The sequence below is a fragment of the Molossus molossus genome, unplaced genomic scaffold, assembly GCF_014108415.1.
Source record: "Molossus molossus isolate mMolMol1 unplaced genomic scaffold, mMolMol1.p scaffold_m16_p_9, whole genome shotgun sequence".
NCBI lineage: Eukaryota > Metazoa > Chordata > Mammalia > Chiroptera > Molossidae > Molossus > Molossus molossus.
Window position 1 is genome coordinate 50,101,230 of NW_023425403.1, and position 24,974 is coordinate 50,126,203.

Genomic DNA, 24,974 nt, shown 5'->3' on the forward strand with positions numbered 1-24,974 from the left:
ACTGTTTCCGCTTATTCAAGTGCCAGAAATCCCACTGTCCCTCTTTCACGCAGATCAAATAAACCATCTACAGATTTGGTTGTTGTCTTTGTCAACTGAAAAGGTTGATTCCACTAATAGACAACAGTGTACCCTCCCACACCCATGCTCCCCACCACCCGCAGCCTTTCCCCCTTTATTTGTAAGCAGGAATACTAAAATCAGAACGGAGTGGTTGCCAGTGAAAATGAAAGGTAAAGGGACATAACTCTGCTTTGGGGATTCTTACTCATTGCATTTCTCCCTTTATTTCCTTGTTTATTTAATAGTTTTAGAACTATGTGCCATAATTTTGACTATAAAAAGTCAAATTCTTAGAAAAGCTGAGTCTGCCAATGTTGACTTTAAGATTGATTTGATTAACAACAAGTTGCAGATTTCTAAACATTTAAAGCAAAGCGATACAGTTCTGGGACTGATCATATCCTGTGTCATAGCTGTACTGGCAAATTGCTGGTTCAGTATTCAAGAATAAGATTTTGTATGTAGGTTAAATCTGGCATCTTTTAAAGTTGTTTGCTTCATCCTTAATTTGTAACACATTCTTAAGTACATTTTAATCGAAATAATTTTATTCTTGTTCATATTTTTTAGGATTTTTTTTGGTTCATCTTCAATTTAAAAAAGGAATTGTTTTAGTTGGAAAAAATCTCAGAAATTTTCTAGTCAAATCCCTTCAGTTTGCAGCTTACTACACCAAGACCCAACAAGGGTTTGGAAGTTGCTGAGGTCACTCCCAGCCAAGGTGATGATAGAGACCCCACCAAAATTCTGGGCTCACTTTGTAAATAAAGATATGAACATAATTATGAACAGAAATTTGGTTTCACTTGGGTCACAGCGAATCCCCATGTTAATGACCAAAACTAGATAGAGCCATAAAGCATTTGGTTACAAACAAAATGTGAATTCAATTAGTTCAGATTAGCATCTTTTTCTTAGTCACACACTTTTTTATTTTTTATTTTTGGCATGAGCAGAAACCGTGATAAGGCCAGAAAGAACACAGAGTATCTGTGTGCCATCCCAGCCATTATTTCCCACATCACCCCCTCTCTCGCATTTCTGTCCTGCACTTGCCCACCTGCCCTACCCCAGAAAGACCTCTTAGCTCTGATCACTGCTAACCGCATTCTGTTGCGTTCTTCACGCATTCAGCCCCGCAAGGTACACTGGGGGCCTTAGGCAAAGAGGCCATATTTGGTCCCAGCCTGTTTCATCTCCCTCGAAGGACAGGTTCCCAAAGTCGCGTTCTCAGTTACACCTGTGGTTGGACAAACATACCATGGTGTTCATCATCTTTAATAGCAAGATGTAAATAAGGGCCGTGAAAGGGTGGTTTTACTCCTTGGACAGCTTTCTCCCTGTTTTCCTTTGACAGTATTTCTCCCTCTTAGTGTGCGTGGCTCTGTGTGTGTCTTTCTATGTATGTCTCCCGGTCCTCCCTCGTCTTCCTCTCCAAGAATCCCTTTTTGTTTCCTCCGTGTCTTCCTATTTTTCTTTCCCACTACATCATCTCTGCACCCCACCACCATCCCTGCCTTCTCTCCTTTAACTGACCAATAGAGAAGTTCAGAACATTCTTTTAATTTTTGCTATATTTATTAAAGAATTTTAAATTCTTTTTTATATTAAAAGCAGGTCAACGATATTTTACTAAAATATATAAATCAAGATTTTGTTTACTTCTTCTTTTTTTTTTCTTTTGGTACCATTTTAGGTTAGTGGACCTCAATGAAAAAAAGGGAGGGGGGATTTCTCACCACTACCCCAGAAAGTACAGAATTCTCTCTTCTGTATCACTGATCTCCCTGCAGCATCTTGGACAGAAATAGGTACACAATATACATTTAGTAAATACTATTTAGCTTACTGGATTCTAAATTTCTGACAGTGCTAAAAAAATTATTCATTGTATTTTAACAGTATATATGATACTGACCTTTTGTTTCCTCCTAGAAAAATTGAAAGAAAAAATTTTCACCACTTATTCCATCAGTTATTGTTGTCAGTTATATATTACCAAATGCTTTAAAGTGCCTTCTAGTTTGTGTTTATTCATTTAGATGTGTTTCCCCAAGAAAGAATAAGTCTAGAATGCATAAAATAGAAGCTCAACATTATCGGTCTTAGCTGCAAGCCACTATAAAATAGCCTTTATTCTCTGCTTTTCTCATAAACAATCCCAGCCTAAATTTGACATGAAATATTCTAAATTAAATTTAAAATATTTACACATTTATCTCAGTGTTAAAAATAAAATTTTCCAAACAAGATTTCTCATTTCCAAAAAAAATAAATAAAAAATCTAGGAGGGAGGTTATAGTTGCAGAACTCGAGATAATTACTAAAAATCAATGAATTATACATACTTAACAATGGGTAAATTTTATGGTATGTAAATTATACCTCAATAAACCTATTAAAAACAGAAAAGTAAGCACAGTGTCTAATTTGCTAGCAAATGTGGAAACTCCCTTAGATTTTGCAACATGCTTATAAATCCAATTGTTTCACCTCAGTGGGTAGCTTTCCACATGGCAAACTTGGCTTGATTTTTCCAGATTTCCTTATCAAAAGACATTTAAAACAAAGACTTGTCTATTTCTGTCTGATCATTCTGCCTGAAAAATGTTAAAGATAAATCTTGCTGCCTACATTTTGTGAGCTCTGAGGAGAATTTTAAAAACAGAAGGCACCTTTGGTCTTCCCTATCCATTTGTGCAGTAAGGATGGCTCTGGTCCACTGAGACCCTCCATCTGGGCAGTAGATGACTCTGGACTGGTCACATATTAAGATAATTGACCCAAACACGCACCTCAGCCCTCCTCCCTACTGTTCAGCCACCTCCACCTGCCTTGCCACATTCATTTTCCAAACCTTCTACTGCTGCTTCTTTTCTTCTCCAGCTTCCTAAAACTGTCCATAAAGCCCCAAATTAATCATTCTAATGCTCAACATGGTTTCTATTTCTATGTAGAGTTAAAGCTAAATCATTCCTTTCTAAAAAGCAAAATGAGCCCTGGCCAGTTTGGCTCAGCGGTTAGAGTGTCGGCCTGCGGTCCGGAGAGACCCGGGTTCGGTTCCCGCTAAGGGCACGTACTTCGGTTGCAGTTTGTCCCCGGCCCTGGTTGGTCGTGCGGGTGGCAGCCACTCGATGTGTCCCTTCACATCGATGTTTCTCACTCTCTCTCCCTTCCTCTCTCTCCCTCCCACTCTATCTGTACAAAAAATGGAAAAATATCCTTGGGTGAGGATAAAAAAAAAAAAAAAAAAAGCAAAATGATGATGTTGACTTATTTTACCTCTAACTCAGTAGCCACATTCCAAGGACCCTCTGCTGAAAACTGTCCTTCGTCCCCCTTTGTCCCACCTCCTCCAGCCTAAGCCATGCTCCCAGTCTCAGGTTACCTGCATTTGGTTATAGCTCCTACATCTGATAGTCTAAGTTTTAAAATTCTACTAAGTGTATTTGTTTTCAACTACTGATGCTGTGTCGGATATATGGCACCCCCAGGTCTAGTTTCTTAACGGGATGATTCAATATGATTGATAAGAGTTTAGAGGGGACAGGAAGCTTTAGGCACGAGTGGCCTCTCCGCATTGCAACTTCAAGAACGTTGATGTCTCTCAGAATCCTGAAAGCTGAAGCCAAAAAATCCTGTTATGATTCAAATGCTCTGTTTCTTACTGGGCCTTTCTGTGATAAATGAAATTAAATAATCTCTGGCTAATAATAGCAGCAGCCATAGTGGTAGTAGTGATTGTGGTGATGGGAACAGCAATGAGGGAGAGTCAGAGCACTGGTAATGGTAGTGGCAGCAGTCTCAGTGAGGACACAGTCACAGCAGTGGTGACAGTAATGGCAGTGGTAGTTTGCATGTCCTGAGAGCCTGTTATGTGACAGGCCACTGCTTACATTATTTTACTTAGTCCTCACAATAACTTTACAAGGAAAGTGTCATCCCTATTTTACAGATGAAGAAACCAAGGCTTGGAAAAGTAACATCATTTGCTGTGGATCACACGCAGCAAAAGGAAGAGCCTGGATACAAAAAGTCAGGTGTGGCTGACCCAACAGCCTATATTCCTAACCTCTGCAAGTCCTTCTCTCTGAGTATCTGTGTGCTTTTTGTCACAGCTGCAGTTACTGAGTACACCTCAAACTGTGCCTGTCCTGGAGAGTTGCCTATTTCTGTTTGGTGGGAAGTCACAGAGGGGCTGCTTGGCCAGGTGATCCCTAGTGTCCTCTCAGGCCGGCACTGACCTGGTAGGTGGAACTGTGCTTGGAGCATACACAGCCGTCCATCCCGTTCTCCATTGATGGTTCTATGCTCTTTTAAAAGCCAGAGAGCCACAGGGGAAAGGATGGGAGGGATAAAAAGGGAGCTTCTCCAGGCTTTTGCACCTTTCAGAACTTGGAAAATAAATCCGATAGGCTGTCCAGGATGCAGGAACCCCCACATCTCACACCCTTTCTGAGGCAGAGGCTGAAAGGACCTTCCCAAACAGTTCAACAGGTCTGAATTGTCACCGCATTCCCCAGTCAGGTAGGAAACTAACCCCCTTCAGATATTCCAGCTGTTTTATTCTTATGCATCATTTAAAAGGCTTCCCCATCAAAAGCTGTGGAATGTCATCTGTGAGAATTTCAGTGCTAGTAGTAATGAGAGATTAGCCCGATGTGAGTTGTCCATGTTGAATGACTTCAATAGAAATTTCACCTAGAGATACATTAGCATCTATAAATGCACTGGCCATAGATGTAAATGGTATTGAATTTTAATTCAGAACATTATTAAAATACCCATCAAATTATCATTATAAGTGTTAAAAAAATGTTCTCTGTTTCCCAAGTCTTCAATAATATTCTTTTACTCTCTTAATGGCAATATTAAAAGATGTTTATTCATGCCCAGCCGGTGTGGCTTAGTGGTTGAGCATCGACTCATGCACCAGGAGGTCGCCGGTTCAATTCCCAGTCAGGGCACATGCCCAAGTTGTGGGCCAAATCCCGAGTGGGGGGCAAGCAGGAGGTGGCCAATCGATGTTCTCTGTCATCAATGTTTCTACCTCTCTCTCCCTTTCCCTTCCTCTCTCTAAAATCAATAAAGAAAAAAATTATTTAAAAAAGATGTTTAGCCCTGGCCAGTTTGGCTCAGCAGTTGGAGCGTCAGCCTGCGGACCAGAGAGTCCCAGGTTCGGTTCCTGCTAGGAGCATAAACAGAAATAAATAAATAAAAACAAAATAAAATAAAAAAGATGTTTATTCATGAAACAAAGGGTTACTGATATTCAGCAACATATATAAGGATGAAATGTCACTGTCTTTAATCCTTCTTATAAATGTTTTGGGTTTGTTTGTTTTTTTCAGGACTTAAAGTATCATTTACATATTTATTATTAATTTTTTCCTCACTGAAAATGTCCTTTGGTATTTCTCATATCAAAATAATGATGCTAAGAGCTTTCAGATGGAAACTCAGGATGGAAACATGTTATATTTTAGTAGTTCCCAAACTCAGTTATTAAAGTTGCATTTTCACATATTTGTTCATCTGCACCTCACCTATATATCATTATTTTTTCAGCCTCATCCTAAGTAATATCTGTGAAATAACTGTTTATATATGCTAGTTATTTTTAGAAATGACATCAAAATAAAATTTTCAAGTATGCAGTATACACTATGTAAATATATGTTAAATTTTTTAATATATTCACAGGTACCACAGTTAACAGCCATACTCTGAGATATATAGATTAGTGGGAAGAGTTTGAGATTGGGAAGCAAAGTCGTAGATTCTAGTCCTCTCCTTCTCATACGTTTCTTTAAGAGTATTAATACTGAACCACAGTTTTTGCATCTGTTAATCAGAAATAGCCATGCCTTCCCTACTACAAGTGACAACATGTCTTTGAAAATATTTTGTCAAAGTACTATCAGATGAACCCTCCTTTTTTGGTAATGGGTCTTCCTAATAAGATTGCATTCTCCTAATTTTTAGTTTGGAAACGAATATTCTAGGCCTTACTGGATGAAGCCTATAGTTTGTAGAGTAAAAACCATAGTGTCTTGATATTTCCTCCTCAGGGGAGAATGAACATCTTTTCCTACCTCCCAACCCTCTCCTGGGACCCAGAGAGCCATCTGTGGATGCAGGGGTCAATCCATGCATGATGGTCTCACTCAGAAGCAAAGCTGGGCTGGGCTGGGCCAACCCTTAACATTCACGTTGTTGGGTGCCCAGATCGCTCCCGGACAGAGGGAAAGTGCCCAGAATAATAGGAAAGGAAACGGGGTTCAACTTCCTCTCCTTAGGGTCCGGGAAGGAGCAAGTCGGGGGCCCACCAGGGCAGGCAGCAAGAGCAGAGGGATTCCAGGGGATTCCAGTCCTGCTTAATCCAGCAGAGACAAAGTCTTATGTGCTTTGTCATACAGAAAGTCAAGCAGCTAATGAGTAGCAGAACCGATATTTTAAAATGTTGTCTGTCTTCCAAATTGCTTTAATTTGAGCTAGTTTAGGCTCCTTTACCTCGGGCCCTAGAGAAAACCCTTCATCCATAAACAGCCTAGAAAGATCCAGTATCTCTTACTGTAGTCCTTCATTTTGCTTGATCTGTTGAGTCACTGGTGACCAGAAGCACATGGGACTCTTGAGGGACAGAGAGAAAGCCAACCCCACTCTCAGTCTCAGTGTGCTACTCCCAGTTCCCTCATCCCTCTCTTGACCTTCATTTGGCATCCCTGACCTTCTGACTGACAAACTGCAGAGGAGGGGGTTGGGGGAGATGGATGTGATGAACCAAAGAACCTATATGCATGTATGCATAACCAGTGGACACAACAATGCTGGGGGGATGGGGGAGCAGGGTGGGGAGGAGGGGATCTAGGGGGCAAAAAGGAGAAATATCTGTAACAAAAATAAATTAATAAAAACTGGGGGAAAAAATCAACATGATTTTAAAAGTACCTATTCCTAGAAGCCCTTCCCTAGTCAAACCATACTTGTTTTGATGGCTCCTTCTCTCTGAGCTCCTCTGTCCTTGCACCATAAATATAACATACTCGCTTGCATTTTAACTGTTAAGTCATTTGCATGCGTTAACCCAACCCCAACCCAGCATCACATTTGTTGAGATTAGACACTGCATCTCCCTGGAGGCTTAGCAAGTGTTGGCCAACTAACCAGTGAGTATTACCAGACCAGGGAAAGACCAAGCGATGCAGAAAAGTGCCGGCAGATAAGGAAAGGAGGAACGTAAGATAGGTTCTACCTTCCCATATCATGCCCCCCAGTCATCTCGGTCTGGTCCCCCAGAAGAGCCAGGCTCCATCCTGAACCATGTTTTGGGTGCTGGGTTCTGTGAATTCAAACACATGTGAGATGAGGCCCCTGCCCTCAAGAGCCTGGCAGCATAGCGAGGAGGACAGCAGTGTAAACAGACAATTACACAGGAGTGTGACAAGGGCTATAACGGGAGGCTGCCTTGGGAAAGGAGGAGAGAGGCGTTAGCCCTATGGGGAAGTCTAGAAACCTTCGAGGACTTGACATTTCTCTGCCTCGAAGCACAAGAAGTTTGCTGGACAAACATGGAAAGGACCCTCAGAGCAGAGAATGGAGTGTTGGGAGAGGGGTACTGAGGTGTGTGTGTGTTGGTGGACTGGCAGACGAGAAGGCTCAGAGCAGAGACAGGGCCTGCTCGTGTTGGGGGAGCATCGCCCTTGAGTCTGTAAGTCCACAGGGACCTGAAGCAGGGTTTAAGCAACTGGATGATCCTATTGGTGTTTTAGAAAAAGTACAGCATGATCCCGATTAGGAAGGTGCGACTCCCCTGCTAACTGTCCCAGCACTTTCCCAGTGAGACCTCCGCTCACCAGCCTTGGAGCCGGGCAGCCTCCCCACTGGGCTTTAGGTGACAGGCAACCAAACATACATCCTTAAAAGGAAAGTCATAACCAAACTGTGAGGGAACAAGGCCATACTCGGGCCCGTCGGAGGACTATCCAAGTTGATAAGCTGAAAATTGGAAAGAAAGGAGAAGGAAACAGTGTCTGCCAGATCAGCTGCACCCACTGCGCGCTTCAGCAGCAGGTGACTGCGCAAGGAGGGGCTATGACAGGAGCCCACGGCCGCGGAGAGGGCTGAGCAGCACGGGCACTCCCCAGATCTGGAAGAGAACATGACAGTGGCCAACGCTGACTGGGCATTTTAGGAATTCCCTGGGAACTGTTGTGAGGTCATTAATTCGTTGGGTGTAAGACTTCCGTCACGGGAGGAGTGTCACCCTGAAAAGAAGGACTATAACGACTGTGCTCAGATGCCATCACTAATGCTGACAGAGAAACCCCCCTCACGGCACATTGCAGCAACATCATCGTTGGAAGGTGCCGGAGAATTCCTTGAATGCCAAAGAAGTTATTTGAAAGCATTAGATCAACTTATGGTTTCTAGAAAATTATTCTTTGAGAACTCTAGAGGGAAAAAAATCTCAAGGTCTTAGTGCTGGAAATGCAAAACATCCGATTATTTCCCACAGGTAGGATTGCTGTTGTCATCACCGCCATCAGTGCTTTTGCCATCAAATTATAAGGCAGATTCTACCCCCATGAAGAACCTCGGGGTCTGATAAAGTTCCCATTATTCCCGTGCCTAACGTGCCACCAGGCTATGACCAAGGTGTTAGAAAAACTACAGCCCAATAGTAAATGTTTTCCTTCCCATGCTAAGGTGGTGGCGCCCTTCATATCTGGGAGCCTGAGACCGAAACCATAGGCATGCATATGGGAAGATGTGCCAAAGTGACTGGCCAGTCATCTTTACAACAAATAACTCAGTAGGTACTTGTGGAATGAAACACTGTGCAAGGAGCTCCATGGCAACTCTAGCGGGGAAAGCACGGCATACTGTAGGGTCACAACATCATGTCCAAGTGAACTGAGCAAAGTGGCAAAGATGGTCCTAATTGGAAAGGGCAGCCATTCAGACCCTGCGATTGCTCTGTGCTCATCATATTGGCTTTTCCTCTCATTCTTCTTGCATTATATTGTACCTGCTTCATTCTTCCCTGTCTCCTCCAGCAAATTGTGAGCTCCTTGAGGGCAGGGATGGGGTTGTTCCCATACCAACACCAGCCTAATCATTTCTACCCAGGGAAGCTAAAACACAGAGCTTCTCAAACCTGAACGTGCATTAGAATCATCCGAGAATCCGTGGCCCGTCCACTGGCCTTCTGCATCAAAGCATATAGGATCCAGCCCAAGAATCTGCATTTTAACAAGCACTCCCCTTGGATGATTCTGACGCAGGTGGTCAGGGAACCCACTCAGAGAAGACTTTTCAATCAACAAGTCCAGGGGATCAGCCAGGAACACATGCTTCAGATCAGAGAGAGGCAGGTTTTATCCCACTTTTGTTCTTACTACCTACAGGGCAGACCGGTACAAGTTCCTTAAATACTTTGTGCCTCAGTTTCCTCAGTTATAAAATGGGAATGAATACAACTCATAGAAACAGAAAGCAGAATGGTGGTTGCCAGGCCAGGGGAGGGGAACTGGGAAGTAGTTGTTTAATAGGAACTGACCGAGTTTTACTTTCGGAAGATGAAAATTTTCTGGAGATCAGTTACACAACAATGTGAATGTGCTTAACACTACTGAACTGTACAACCCCAAATGGCTGAAATGGCAATTCTGGGTTATGTGTTTTTATCACCATTAAAAAGAAATAAGAAAAAAAATACTGTTAATGGGGAACAGTAATAGTATCTACCTCACACGGTGGTTACAAGCATTACATGAAATAAAGTATGTCCAGTGCCAGGCTAGCAACTGCTCAAAAGATTATAGCTGTTATTATTGTAGTCACTGTTGTTAAGGTTTTTAACCATGAATGAGTTACTATTTAAAGGCATTTTAAACCAAATTACAGTCTGAATCTTCACACTGATGCAAGTTCCTTTGCTTTGAAAATGGTGTGTGTGCCAGTTTCTCAGAAGGGCACGGGCCGTGAAACTGAAAGTTATCTGTAACCATTTATTAAGGAATGTTTCAAACCCTCCCTGCAAATCCAGGCAGCTTTTGACAAACTGTGTTGTCTAAATCCTGACCAACAGACCCTGCCCGTTTCACAGGTAGATCCACATGTTAAAAAACCAACCCATATTGTAGGTCGGGATGTGAAAGCAGGATATTCAAATTAGGCTGTCTAATTCTTAACACTGAAAGCCTCAATTTTCAGAGATGAAGGAAACAAAGAACAAAAATGTTGAATTTGGTTTTACAGCATAAGCTTCATACAGGAAGTTAAGCAAAATCTACCACAGTAGAAGAAAGAGAGTATCTCTCTGTCTTGAAACACTACATGGAATATTTTGTGTCTTTGATATGCATGTGGAACCCAAAGCAGATTCGGGGAGCATGGCATAGACCCAAAGCCATCATTTTGATTCTCTGTGCATCATCTTGACTTCATGTGCATCTATGCTAATTTCGTCTCGCCAGCCTATTATTGAAGCCTTAGCAGGACAGATGTTCTGTTTTACAGGGCCATAATCCACTTGGTGGGCGGACAACCAGGAGTCTTTTGGTCTTCATCATATACTCCAATAAGGAAACTAGACTATTGCCTTGTAAAACAGCAGGAGTCCCACACCCTGATTTCACATGTCATGCTAACCCATTTAACATCCTTGGAACTTCTACCAAATTCGTAAAATTCATCATAGTCACAGAAATGACCAAAATTAGTTCTAGGCTGAATGAAATTAGTCACAGGCCAATCTGGGAGTATAAATGGTAAAAATAAGAGGGTCGGACATGACTTGGAGTACAGGATTTCAGTCCACACAGGTGTTCATGTGAATCAGATTTATCATTCCAAGGCTGGGGAGGTTAAGCAATATAATCGGGTGTCACTTAACTACAGGGGTACTTTCTAAGAAATACGCCACTGGCTATTTCATCATTGTGCAAATATCAGAGTGTACTTACACACAACTCCTACACACCTAGGCTATTATGGTATAGCCTAATGTCCCTAGGCAACAAACCAATCTGGCATGTTATTGTACTGCATACTGTGGGCAACTGTAATGTGTTGCATTATGATATTACAATGGCTACAACATTACTAGGTGATAGAAATTATTCAGCTTCATTATAATCTCACAGGACCACTGTCATATATGTGGTCTTGATCATTGACAAAAAGTTGTTTGTGGTGCATGACTGTCCTGGTAAAAATTCTTATCCTAGTTGCTTTTAAATCTCTAGTGATTCAAAGATAAACTCTGAAGTAATTGCTAAGGATTCCCCACCAATTTTTTGTTTTTGTTTTACCTCCGTCCTATGTAGAACTCTATGCTATTGTGGGAGATGAGGGTTTCCAGAGAGCCCAGGAGTTCCCTCCAGGGAGTTCTGAATAATGACGGCACTGGCTGTTGACAGGGAGTGTTTGTGAAATCCACAGGTAGATGGCAATATATGCAAATAGACCACCAGCTAGGATTACTTGGTTTCAATCCACCTCCAGATCTCAAAAGACCACCTGCTTTCCACTCAAACCAGCATCCTTGCCAACAGGTAGAGGGAAGGAGAATTAAGATGAAGATCTGTGATTGCAAATAGCAACAAGAAGTAATTGAAAGAGCAGAAATATCCAGACATTAACTTCTATTCTGGGCATACTGCCCTCTCTCCATTATGTTTTTCTTTTTCTGATGCACTAAAGGAACTACTTTGTTACCTTTGTTTTTTTTTCTTTATTGATTTTTAGAGAGAGAGGAAAGGAGAGGAGAGAGATAGAAACATCAATGAGAGAGAACATCGATTGGCTTCCTCCTGCATGCCCCCCACTGGGGATCGGGCCCACAACCCAGGCATGTATCCTGACTGGGAATCGAACCAGCGAGCACTTGGTGCCTGGTTTGATGTTCAACCACTGAGCCACACTGGCCGGGCTACTTTGTTATCTTAATATGGGGGATCTTCGATGAAGGTTTGAAGTTCTGCGATCCAAGTATTAGCCCCTGCTCTAACTTTTCCTTATGACCTTGGAAAATCACCTTACTCTGGGTCTGTTTCTTCATCTAGAACAGGATCTAGATCACATGATGTATTCAATAAATATTTTCAGGTTAAAAAATGAATCTGTAAAATGGGGATAAACCAGATCTCAGAGATTCCTTCCAGTCTCACCATTCAACAGACCTATGATTTTTTTGTTAATGGCTCATGTCCCTTGTCCGTCTAAACCTATTCTGTGAGTGTGAACCAACAGAGGAATCTCTTTTCACTCAGTACATTCCTACCTTGCATTTTCTCATCCCATGATAGTGTTACCCCTCAATTATGTGACAGCAAGAAGCAAGTATTTTGCCATTAACCTGATCACACATTTATTTTTCAAACAATAATCACTTGCCAGAGTGTATTACTGTTTATAAAGTTCTATGCAATATTTCAAAACCTAGAAGGAAGTATTTACATTTTCCCTCTACAGTTGTTTTCTGCTTGATTTCAAGAGTTAAATGAACAGTATCCAATACCTTGTGTCTGATGTTTTTCCACTCCATTAAAATGCTAAAAGATTTTTTTCCTTTTTAGAAGGAAAAAAGATCATTCCCCTGTAATTTACTTTGGCTTTCTCAAAAGTTGGGTTGGAAAGTCAGTATAATTCAGGTGGAATCTGAAATGTTCTTGTTATACAAGTGTGTGCCTAAAGGAAGCCTATAATTTCCAAGCTTTCTTTCAGGAAGTTTGTATTCTCTGTTTTCCAGGGAGCCTTTACTTTCCAAGGGAGCATGATCGACATGCCGCTACTGAAGCAAGCCCAGAACATTGTTACGCTTGCCACATCCATCAAGAAAAAGTGATCTGTTAGATCAAGCTCTCATCAGGTGGGCTGAACATACACAGTGGGTTTCTTAAAGACAGACCATAATACTCAGGCAACTTGTTAATATGCCAGATTGGAACCTTTCTCCATCTACAGTTCATGTTAATCACATTTTTTTGTGGTGGTGGTTATCTCACTGGCCAGTTATTCCTCTAAAAATGAACGTTCTTCATTTTGGTTCCAAGCGTATGATTTTATTGTCCATTAATGTGTCATAGATATGGACTTATTATTTCACAGGGAGGTAAAATAGTAGGGATAGATGGGCTGTGAGAGGAAGTTAGGTCATAATGAGACAGGTCTTTCCCAAGTACATGCACTCCCTTCTCCTTTCTCATGTTAGATGTTTCCCATAAGGTTCATTGGTTCACTTGACCCCCTACATAATTTTAAGAAAGGTCAGGCTTTAAAAAAAATTATAACTAAATGAAAGGGTTGTGTTTATTTCACTAGAAATGTGATAAAAACAACAGAGATGGCATAGAAAAGTTGACTGTCGTATTGGTTTATATAGATATCTCTAAAAATAAATTTTCAAAACTGATTACTGTTAAACTCCACCCCATCCCCCTGCCCCCAATGAAACATCCACAATCTTTGAACTGCTCGGTGATGACGGAAAGCCGGCATCCTGGGCGAATGCTTTGGGCCAACAGTTAACCAGCAATTAAAAAATAAATTCGCAGAAACACAGAACCGTCCATTCTCCCCCTTTATTTCCCCATTTAACTGTTTGCCATTGAGGCCATTTCCCCTGTAAATGTATGGCCGGGACAGGGCCCCCTCAGCAATAAACTTGTAGCCTCTGAGAAGACACAATGCGGCGGAGCTGGTGCATATGGTCCCCTGTGAGATTTGCATCACATTAGAGATGCTGCTGCAGGTCATATGGGTGGTGTGGTTAACGGGCTTAGTAAAGCTGTTTTGAAGAGGTTAACCCAGCTTGTAGGAAGGGTAAATAAACATAACAACCAGCCATTCTTTCCTATTCAGCATGTGCTCTTATATTGAAGGCTAAAGGGTATTGAAGCTGCGAAGGATCAACTTGTGTTTGCCAGAGGACGCCAATGAAATTTGAAACACCAACAATCAGAGATTTTGTTTCTGCTCCTCATTAAATCATGAGCTTTTGTGTTGAGACTCTGGACGACTATTCTTTAAGAAATTAACAGAATGGGAAGTTTTAAACTCTACACCAACCTTTTCATGACCTACACAGCAGCAAGGCTGCCGCTCTTAGACAAACACTGCGGGGAAGGCTGTTCTGTTTATTTAAATCTGTAAATAGAAAACAGTTGTTTTTTATTTTCATTTTTCACCTCCTCCTCTGCCCTTTTTGTTTATTTCCTATGTGGCCCCTACTGTGTTCCCCAACCAGGGGTCCGCTTTTCCCCTACCTCTTCTATTCCCACAGGAAGCCCAGAGGGGAGTAGAGTTAAAGGTAATATAGAAGGAAAGCACCATGGCACCAAAGCAAAGCGGAGAGGCCCACAGGCCCTCGTGCAACACCCACCCACTCAATGCTCGGCAGGAAGGGGGCAAACTAATTTTGATGGGGACACCAGAGGAACCTGATCCAGGCAGGACGGTTCTGTAGAAACACATTCTTGAGACACCTATGAATATTTCCAAGCATGGGACCCTTGGGGACAGCTCTTAAACTGAGAAGGGATGTGCCCGGTGGTCCTGGCCTGCCTTGGGCGGTGCATATCCCCTCCTTGTACACCCCCTGCAACCACCCATGAGAGCACTGTCACCCTTCACCTTGGTCGCTCTGTGTTGCTTCATGTTCGCAGGAAAGGAAGGTGGGAGCTAGCCCCACCCTCACGCAAAGGGACTACAAGGAGAAAAATGGCATCTCAGCCAACTTTCAAGATACTGGCCTCCTGCCACACTGGGCTTCAGGGATGCGAATGAGAGCAGTGGGCAGCAGTGACAGAAGCAGCCCCCACGCCATCTCGTCGCAGCTGTGCCCACCTGTGCTGGCATCCAGGTGTGCACAAGGGTAATCCAGGACTCCAGGTGTTCACGCAGTCCCTCTGCTCAGAACACAGACACAGGACTACTCAGAAGGCAAAGGTATCCTCTCCTTCTGACCTGCATATACACGCACACACGCCCCTCTCGAGTGCTAAAAGTGTAGGCGGGGCAGTCTTTTTTTTTTTTTTTTTCGTGGTACGTGCCCCTAGCAGGAACTGAACCACCCAGGGACTGTCTGGTCCAGGGACTGTCTGGTCCACAGGCTGACGCTCAACCGCCAAGCCAAACTGGCCAAGGCAGGCAGGGCCAGTCTTAAGCAAAAGAGGAAACTAAAAACCTTCATACTTCCCCACACGCAACCTCCACTTCGGCCCAACTGCTCTTCCCATCCTCTGTGTGGGTCCAGATAACCCCTCCAGGCTCTAAGAGGATGGAAGGGCAAGGCGTTCTAGTCTCCACCCCAGTTACACAGGCACCCCCAACCCTACAGGGGGTGGGGCTCCTCAACCTAGGAGCTCACAGAGAGCCAAGCCCTTCCAGTGAGGGAACCTCAGATCGGGGGGTGAAGGCATTTGGACCTTGGAGAAAGCAGTCCCCTCAGCAAGGTCTTCACCCCCATCACCAACAAGCCAGTGGGTTTCTAGGTCCCCAGCCATGTTGGACCAGTCACCACACCCTTTATCTCAAACTGCACTTTGTTTAAACAAAGCCACCTTGCTGTGTAAGTCTCCCCAAGCGTCAGATTTATCATCTGCCTCATAACCCCCTGGTCCTGATTATGGTAGAATCGTGAGAGGGTCCCACTAGCAGTGGTTCTCAACCTTCCTAATGCCGTGACCCTTTAATACAGTTCCTCATGTTGTGATGACCCCCCAACCATAAAATTATTTTCGTTGCTACTTTATAACTGTAATTTTGCGACTGTTATGTCTTAGACGACCCCTGTGAAAGGACCTTCGACCCCCAAAGGGGTTGCGACCCACAGGTTGAAAACCACTGCGTGGCTAGAGCCAAAAATCTGGACCAAGTGCCACTCTGAGCAGAGACTCTAGTAAGGGCCCTGGAAGAGTGTAGTCGGAGTCATAGACCCGTTGTGCCTCATTCCTTGAAGAATAAAACTCTAGGACAAGGAAATACTGGGAGACAAGGCTGCTGCTCCACTGACCACTGTTTTCCCACCTGGCTCTCTTTGGGGGGTGAGGTACAGGTATCACAGGGAGGGAGGGAGGAACTGGGTGAACTGATCCCCCCTGACATGATGGCAATGCGCAACCTGGGGAATTCCTGAACTAGGAATGGACCACAAAAAGAGGACTTTGCACTAACCTGATTAATTAAAAAACATACCTGTTTATATTTTGTGTACCTCATCACAAGCTGCTTTGCCGTATCACCACCACCCCCCGTTATTAATTCTTGAGGCCTAAATTATGAGCAACACTATTAAAACATTATCAGAACTAATGAGAAACAATTACTTAGAAAATGAGCCTGGACAAGATTGGGTTGAGAACATCAGTGGTGATCACCATAGATTAGTTTAATAAATCATCAGGTGAAAAGCAAGACTGACTGTATGTGTGCAAAGCCCTGTCACGGGAAAATGAAATTGAGACTTTTTTTGCATAATTTTTTCATTAATCTCAATAGGCCCCGTGTGGTGTAGATTGTTTTATTCCCCTAATACCTTGCCTGAGGGAGGGGGTGCCCAATAATGTCTTCATTGTTTCACTGAGGTCTTAATGACAATCTGTGACAACCTCATTTTAATGTATAGAGGATTATATCAATACAATCATGTTTTATTGAAATGGCGAGGGAAACTCCAGTGGAGTCAGGCACTATCCTGGAACCCAAGTTGGGAAGTTCCCGGGCATCTGGGAGTTGGTCCCTTCAGATTTCCAAGCGTTCAACCCCTGGCTGCCCTTCTGCCTTCTCCCGGGACAAGGTGGGAAAAGTGTCCCCCAAGAACGAAGGACTTCAAGCCTCCGATTTGAATTTGAAAGTAACTCATTGCCTGGCATATTTTGCTGGGCAAATGGAAAAGTCCTTGTGGGGTTTGTCCCCCCCCCCCCTTTACTAAAAGATACGTGAAATTATTATCATTAACACCTTTGCCCCCAACAGTTTTGCTGGAGTACGGCAAGCGGACTTTCATTTGGGGACGTTGAATTTCTAGCAATATCCTAAAAAGTGAGAAAAAGAATACACGCTTTTTTTTTATTTGAAGAACATTCTGCTTTTATGGTTTCTATTTATCTTGGCAAGCTAAGTGTCTTGCGTTTTTATTTTTGCCTCTAGTACTCGGAAAACAAGTACTAGATCGATGGTACAAAAGAGGTTATGATTATCAGCAGCGTCTCGTGCATATTAATTTAATACTGGAGAGGATCGCCAAGCCGGTCTGTAACTGCGGAACTTGGGCCCCAGGCTCGGGGACACTGTCCTCCCAGCCCAGAGACCTTCCCCCTGCGAGGTTTTCACATGCAACTTAGGGGAAAGTAATTAGTTGACCTCAATATTTAAATGTTAAAATCTTAGTCATTCCTTCCGCGCATGATTTTAAATCGGGGTGAGTATGGGAGTCTAAGAAAACGAACACAACGGTAATAAATTACTTTCAAATACCTAACTTAGTACCTGAAATCTTGCGCGGTGGGACCAGGTAGCTTTGTGCTGTTTTGTGACGGGTGGTTTTTGTTGTTGTTGGAAGTTTGTTTACATCCCAGCAATTATTTGGCAGCACATTTCCTTCCGAATCAGGAAGAATTGCCAAGGACATGAAGAGAGGGCTGTGTAGGGAGGAACCGAAATCATCGTTAGCGCCTTTTGTGGTCGTTGTTTGCTGCCGATCGAACCCAGTTTCGTCTCATGGGGCTGAAGCCAGTAGATTTTTTGTTACAAAATCTTTTTGAATTTGTCGCTCGCGCCCTTACATTTTTTTTTTTTTTTAAGTTTTTGTTTTTTTCCACTGAAAGTTCTACTGTGGCTGCTGCTTCCGACGGGAAGGACCCGGCGAGCCCGGCCGGAAGACGGGCGCCCGCGGGGCCGGGACACGCCGAGTCCGCGTCCAGCGCCGCTGCGCTCCCCGAGGCCGCGGTCGGGCGCACGGACGCGGAGAGCAGCAGCCGGCAGGCACCGCCCTCGGTGGTCGCTCGGGGCGCAGCGACCGTCGGGGCGTCGGGCGGGGCGGGCCGGGGGAGCCCGGTGGCCGGGGCTGCGGCCCCGCTCGCCCACCCGCCCGCCCGCCGCGAGCCGCCCGGAGCCTGCGAGCCTGTCGCGCAGCCCCGCTGTAATGGTGGCAGATCAAAGGCTGCCCCGTGTCCCCGCGGAGCCCGGGACAATCCTGCGCCTTTGTGCACTGTTGCTAGGAGCCCAAGAAACTAAGAGAAAGTGTCAGGAGCATGTTAATCAGACTCGTTACAGTGTAACAATAACGTCCCCCTCGGGTCTCCCAGACCCGAGCATCCCCGGCGCACAGGCCCGACACCTGCGCGGGGCCCTCGCACCCGCCCTGGGGACCGGCCGGCCCCTGTGTCCCTTCAGCCCCGAAGTCGGCGCCTGGGCGAGACGCAAGGATGAGGACCTAGGGGCTGTGCAAGCGGCAGGCGCATCGCCCGGTCCTGGTGTCCTCGAGTCCCGCGCCCTTAACCTACCCAGCTCAGAGCTGGATCCATGGGATCCATGGCCCGAGGGACTTGCGGAAGATGCGGGTCCCCTTGCTTTTCAGTCATGGAGTTGAATTGCCTGCGTTATTCAGACACTGTATTAGAAGGAAGAGAAAAATGAACATTCCATTTCAGACCGCTTTTGGTTGAGAGTTTCTTCAGAAAACTAAAATCAACTTTGCAGATTTTCCTTTCAAATGCGTAAAGCAATAATCCCGAAGTTTTTCTTTTCTTTCCTTCTTTTCTTTAAACCACCAGGCTGAAAGTAACGATTTCGCTGAACTTTTTTGAGAAAATCACTTCATTCGTTCGTTTATTCATTCAACAAACATCTGTTGAGCCTGCCTGGGGTCTGGGTGCCAGGCCCCTAGTTTGGAAATATAGGACTGGTTCTGGGTGCCCTTAAATTTTTCTTCTATCAACAATTACTTTAAAAAAAAAAAAAAAGTTCATTTTTATTGTTAACACTATTTGGATGCACTTTTAAAATTAAGATGCCCTTGTGAGAAGTCAAAGGAGGAACAAAGGGATAAAATATTGTCAGATGCCAACACCAAAAGCTGTGCCATTGGCTACAGTAGTGATAATAACAAGAGGTGTGAATTAATTTAAAACGTTTGGAAAACTACACACCATATGCTTTAAAAGCCAGCCATTTTTTTTCACCTATTTCAGCTCCTTCTCAGCTCTTCTTCTGGTCCATAGGAGCTCAGCCAGGATGCAGTCCCTACGCCAGAGTCCTCCTGGGGTCTGAGGAATGAAGTCAGCCCTGCGTGTTTGTAAACAGCCTGTCAGCCTTGCTGAGGGAACAAACACTTTCTGGGTCCTGGCCCCTTCTCCCGTTGGCCTTACAAAGGGAACTGCAAAGCTGTGCTTGGGCTTAGGGCAGAATTTGGCCAACTCAAGGTGCTTCTCCCCAATATGAACTCTTGTTCAGGAATCAACCCATTCAGAAGGGGCAGAGGTATAAATGCTGCACTTGAAGTCAAAGACAAAGCTTTAAATTACCATATAGAGTAGAAAATCCACTCCTGAGTCACCTGTGCCTATCTGTTGGAGGGGAAATCCTGTAACTATGTTAACACTTCTCCACTGGTCAAAATCAATTTCTCCCTCATACTATATATGCAGTGTGTAAACATATAGAACATGGGACATGGTCCCAGAGATTAGTCTAAGCCCTGGGAGGAACTTCAGAGATTCCCTTCATTACATAAATAAGAGTTGATGTACTGAAAACTCCAGCGTATGAAAAACAAGGGAGACTAAACACCAACTATCATGTGATATTAAAATGTCTAGCTAAAGAGGAGAAATTCAATGAAAAGGAACCAGATTTTTTTTTTTTTGTCCACGTAATGCCAAATAGCTGGTTTGGCTGGTCTTTGTTTTGTTGTTAAATAATGAATCCAATTGCCTTAGTTATTCAGACACAGTAAAAGATTCCAGAAAAAAAATGAACATTCAATTTCAGATAGCTTTGTGGTGAGGAGTTCCTTCAGAAGACTACCCACTCTAGGCATCTGGCTTAACTTTTTTGTTTTTTTAATGGGCTCTTTTGAGTTCCATGGAAGGAAGAACATAAAAACTAACATGAACTTCTGGCTTAGATTCCCTGGGAAAACTATGTTAATACTCAAACTCCCAAATGAGGAAAGAGGTACATCCGTTTCTTCTATTGGATTTCCAGAAACTGGAATTTCTGCAGTAGTTTTCAGAGGAGCTCTGTGATGCTCCTCCTAGTCTGGTGTGAGGGAGCTCTGGCCACTAAGAGCCCCACTAGCATTTCCACACCAGTGACACCTTGCCTCTTTCAAGGGGCCCCGGCCACGGTGCAGCCAGACTCAAGGGGCCCCGGCCACCGTGCAGCCAGACTATGCCTGGCTGCAGCGCCTGACGCTCCTTTACAAAGCCTTTGTACAAGCTGTAACCAACCCCTCCCTTTCCACCATACCCAACAAACTCCTCACCATTCTTCAAGACACAACTTGAAGACCAAGTCTGTGAGGTCTCCCCAACTCCCCAGAGAAAACTTACTGGTCCTCCCCTAGTCCTTCCATTACATCGGATTAGATTTCTGTTGTAGCACTTTTTATGTGTGTGTGTGTGTGTCCCCAAAATAGTGTGAATACTCTGAATATTGGGCATTGCCGTGCATCTCTGGATCCCTCTCCTGCTCATCTCTCACCCCCAGCAAGAGCTAGATTAAAGTGTTCATTAAAATTAGGAACTGAGACTCCTCTATCAGACACTTCCGTTTTGATCCTGGCTGTACAATTAATGGATTGTGTTACATTCAGACACGTCATTTTTTTTTTCCTCTGAGCATCAGTTTCTTCAACTATGAGAATAATATTATCTAACAATGAGTTGCTATGAAAAGGTGGTCAGCACAGAAATTTACCACTCCAATCCCCCCGGAAAGCACCACTTGCTGGCTAGGGCAGTGTATCTGCCTCGGCTGCAGACAGCTGCCTGGTTCAAGGTCTCCCCCTTCCCAGGGCAGCTTGCATCTGGTGAATTTTATGTTATGTATATTTTACCACAATTTTTAAAAGAGTCTTTAAAAAAGAATCAATGTCAAAGAGATAAATAAAAACTATAAATAAATAAATGTTACTCTTTTTTAAAAGCACTTTGCAAAAAATAAAATAAATATTTATTTTCTTGGTTGATTTTAGAGAGAGAGGAAGAGATAGAAAACATCGATGAGAGAGAGAACATCAATTAGCCACCTCCTACATGCCCCACTGGGGACCTGGCCCACAACCTGGGCATGTGCCCTAAGAGGTTGCTGGTTCGATTCCCCATCAGGGCAAATGCCCAGGCTGTGGTGACCTCTTGGTGCATGGGTCAATGCTCAAACACTGAGCCACATTGGCCAGGCAAAAAATAAAATAAAAATAAATAAAAGGCAAAAATAAATAAATAAAAGGCACCTGGCATTATGCTTAGTGTATAGCAGGTATTCAGTAGAGGTTAAATGATTTCTATCCAGGTGCTAGATCTGTGCTGCAGCCCAGGATGGGAACCTCACTACAGCAAAGCTGGCTGGGAAGTGAATTTCTATTAAGTGAACCCCATTTTCTCTTTCACTTTTATTGGTAGGTAAAGGATATGTTCTCACAGAAAATTATTGGTGGGGCCAATCCCTGGACATGCTGGTTAGGGCAGCACACTCCGACAGCCATGTGCATTCCAGCAGAGCTTTGGGCTGTTCTGTTGTTCAGAATCTCCTAGTCCCATTCCTGGACCATGGAAATTTCTCTCAGTATGGAGCTGTTCTGACTAGAAATGTGTATTATCATTTTGTCCAACTCCCTGATTTTGTAGACAGACATTGAAGCTGGGGACAACAATGCAGTACTGATTGCTGGCTGAAGGGGGCTCCATTCACATAGAGAAAATACACTGAGAGAGTGCCTCCTGGAGTTGTGCGGATATTGGCCCTCTTAGTGGACTTGCTGAAGGTCACACAGCTGTCAAAACCAAGTCCACTGCTAAAGTCTCAAAATTAAGCCAGTAAGCCACACAGTTTCCACATCTGAGAATGCCCCAGATTTATGGTTTCACATTAAGTTCCCCACTAAGGAAGCTCCAAATGAGATTTTTGAAACAATGAGAAAATAGCTGAAGCTAGTTTTTAAACAACTGGCTCCCTCACAGACAGTGCCTGACCCGGGCAAAGATTTGAGCTCATCACAATTCAAACAACTAGGCATCAAACGCAGCCGGGAAGTTCTACCACCAGGCAAATACCACCCTGTAGTAGGCTTGGAAGGCACCCTGGCCCAACTGAGTCCCAGACTGAACAGTCCCTCAAACATACTGCGAGATTGTCCACTGGAGACTGGTCTACATGGCTGGAAATGGTCTAAGAAAAGGAGTCTCAGCGGAAGAAAAAAGGAACAGGACCTAGATCTCAAGGACAGAGGGTGCACTCCCCAAGCTGTGTTTGTTCTCTGGGCCTCCTCTGGGCTCTGACCTCACTCCCTTGGCCCCATCCTCCATGGCCTTCATCATTCCATGTATTTTCGCTTATTCTCTCTCTTCCCTGTCAACTGTGGTCTGGTTCCACTTCTTTTTTCCTGTTTCTTATTATTTTACCTTCCTCCCTCTCCTCACAATTCCAAAAGCAAAATTAACAAATGTAGGGAAGAAAACAAACTTTTTCTTAAATTCTGTAGTTCTTTTTCTGTAATTTATATATATCATATTACATATATATATTTTAATTCTGTGTCCATGTTTTGGAAGTAAATCTAGTGTTGATGGCTGCTTGCAGGATGCCCATAGTCCTTCATTTACTGGGAACTTGGCACGGGAAGTTTATTAGCCCATTTTACTGCACAGAGTCTGAGCGAGAGGACGGCTCATGTTGTACTTTGGGAATCAAAGTAGAAATGTCAATGAGGCTGCTAATGATTCAGTAAATTAAATATTGCTGCCAACGCTGCTATTCCTAATGTCCTACATTTGATCATGCTGTCTTAATGCGGAGCCAACATTCAGATTCTGTTTAAGCAATAAAGAAGGCAAGGATCTGTCAAATTGGTATTGGTTCTTTATGTTTTAGTAGAAATTATTTGAATATGCAGCCTGAAACTCACATGGGAACCCAGAATAATACTTACAAATAACAAAGTTTAAGGACATAAAATTTGATTCCTATCCTGTTCTTAACCTTATTCCTTTAGGGGTGGGGGAAATTACCATAAAGTAATAATAAATGATTATTTATAAAACCAGGTATTTTCAAATTATGACAAATATTCTATTTTAAATTACTGAGACTATGACACCCCCACCCCCCCAAATCATTTTTTACGAACTTGTTTCACTTTTTTTAATCTTTAAAAAAGATGATCTGTCTTTGTATCATCTAAGAATTTTAAATTGTGAAATACATTTATGAGAATATTTAAGGTAAATATTTTCAAAATCAGTAGCAAATGAGTGGGTCGTGAATTTACATGCACTGCCTCTGAAAATGAGAGCATTTAAAATGGTTTGTTCCAATGGCGCCATTGGCCTTTCCCTTCCTTCTCAGAGAGCATGTGTGTTAGATTAGTACTCAGAAAGAGAGCATGTTTTCATAGCCTCCGGTGCTGCGTTTATAGAAATCATGATGATTTTAGGGCTGCACCTTCATTTTTCTAATTTTCAAAACTTGTCCCCTTTTACTCTTTTATTTTCTTTCAACAAAACAAAGACCGAAGAACCCCTTTAAGAAATTTTATACATTCCCACAGAGTCCCAGTGTGTTGACCTTCAGGCCACAGAGTAAAACCTTTCTTTTAAGTCAAGCATTCCCCATTGGGAAGCGCTCCAGCTTTTTCTTTTTATGAGGAATTTTAACTGCTGGACTTAATTTAATTATTGTATTTTGTACATAACTCCCAGAAGCCCCAGGGCATGAGCTTGACTTTTTTTTTTTTTCAAAACTTTCAAATGAGTATCTTTAGAAATGCACAGTTTTGATGATAATGTTACTTCTTTCCCTTGTATTTCTAATCGAAACACCAAACATGGATCTTTCGGTTTTCTGATTTATTCATGGAGCAATTACAACCTCAGCATCTCTTTGCTACGGATACTCTTACTGAGTAGACTCTGAATATAGCCATTTCAGTCCTTAGTGTGGATGCCTAGGTTTCATAACAAGAAAATAAAATCCATCTCCAGTTTAATTACGTTTTTAAAAGTTGATGGTGACATTATCTTCAAGAAGGGTTCTTAGGTGTTCATGGCCTTGAGATCAGTAGCAAGCTGGCCCAGGGCTGCAGTCTGCCACCACCCCTCCCTAGGGTTTCTATGAGGTATGCCCCCAACGCAGCAGAGGCTCACGTGTGAACACCCACACATGCACACACTTCCCAAGTTGTCATCCCAAGCTAACAGTAAAGACTCAATATCTTCATTTCTCATCTGTCTTTATCCATAAACATTTTCACTTGATTCTTTTGATTTCCACCTGGAAATAAAAAACATTGACCACATCTTGACTCTCACATGTGAAAAATATTTGTTTTGGTAATTGACTTAGAATTTATTTAGAAACACTGAAATGTGGGGCGAACATAAAATTTCCAAATTCATAAGATCTGTCCAAAATATTTCATGGGGGTTGGGTAACTTATGAAGTAAGTTTTATTTCAGGACTTCTGAGATCTCTGAATTTAAGAAGATGTCTTAGAGGAAAATTTTCTGAGAGGTTAATCTGATTTTCTTATTTACTTTGATTTAAATTTTAAAATAATAAAAATCGCCCTGGCCGGTTTGGCTCAGCCTGTGGTCCAGAAAGACCCGGGTTTGGTTCCCACTAAGGACATGTACCTTGGTTGCAGTTTGTCCCCGGCCCTGGTTGGGTTGTGCAGGTGGCAGCCA

General features: G+C 43.2%; 1 protein-coding gene across 16 annotated transcripts in view; it reads left to right on the top strand.

Moving 5' to 3' along the window:
• CLYBL (citramalyl-CoA lyase) overlaps positions 1 to 14,829 on the top strand; it is a 222,898-nt gene extending 208,069 nt beyond the window's left edge. For 14 of the 16 annotated variants that reach the window (XM_036250259.1, XM_036250254.1, XM_036250247.1 and 11 more), the window contains 2 exons: positions 12,821 to 12,940; positions 13,953 to 14,079. In XM_036250259.1, the coding sequence (XP_036106152.1) occupies positions 12,821 to 12,916 (96 nt within the window). In that variant the 3' untranslated portion in view covers positions 12,917 to 12,940; positions 13,953 to 14,079. Of the gene's footprint in view, positions 1 to 12,820; positions 12,941 to 13,932; positions 14,080 to 14,735 lie in introns of those variants that run through there. The other 2 variants (XM_036250249.1, XM_036250248.1) reach the window with 2 other exon arrangements.
• The last annotated feature ends 10,145 nt before the right edge of the window (positions 14,830 to 24,974 follow it).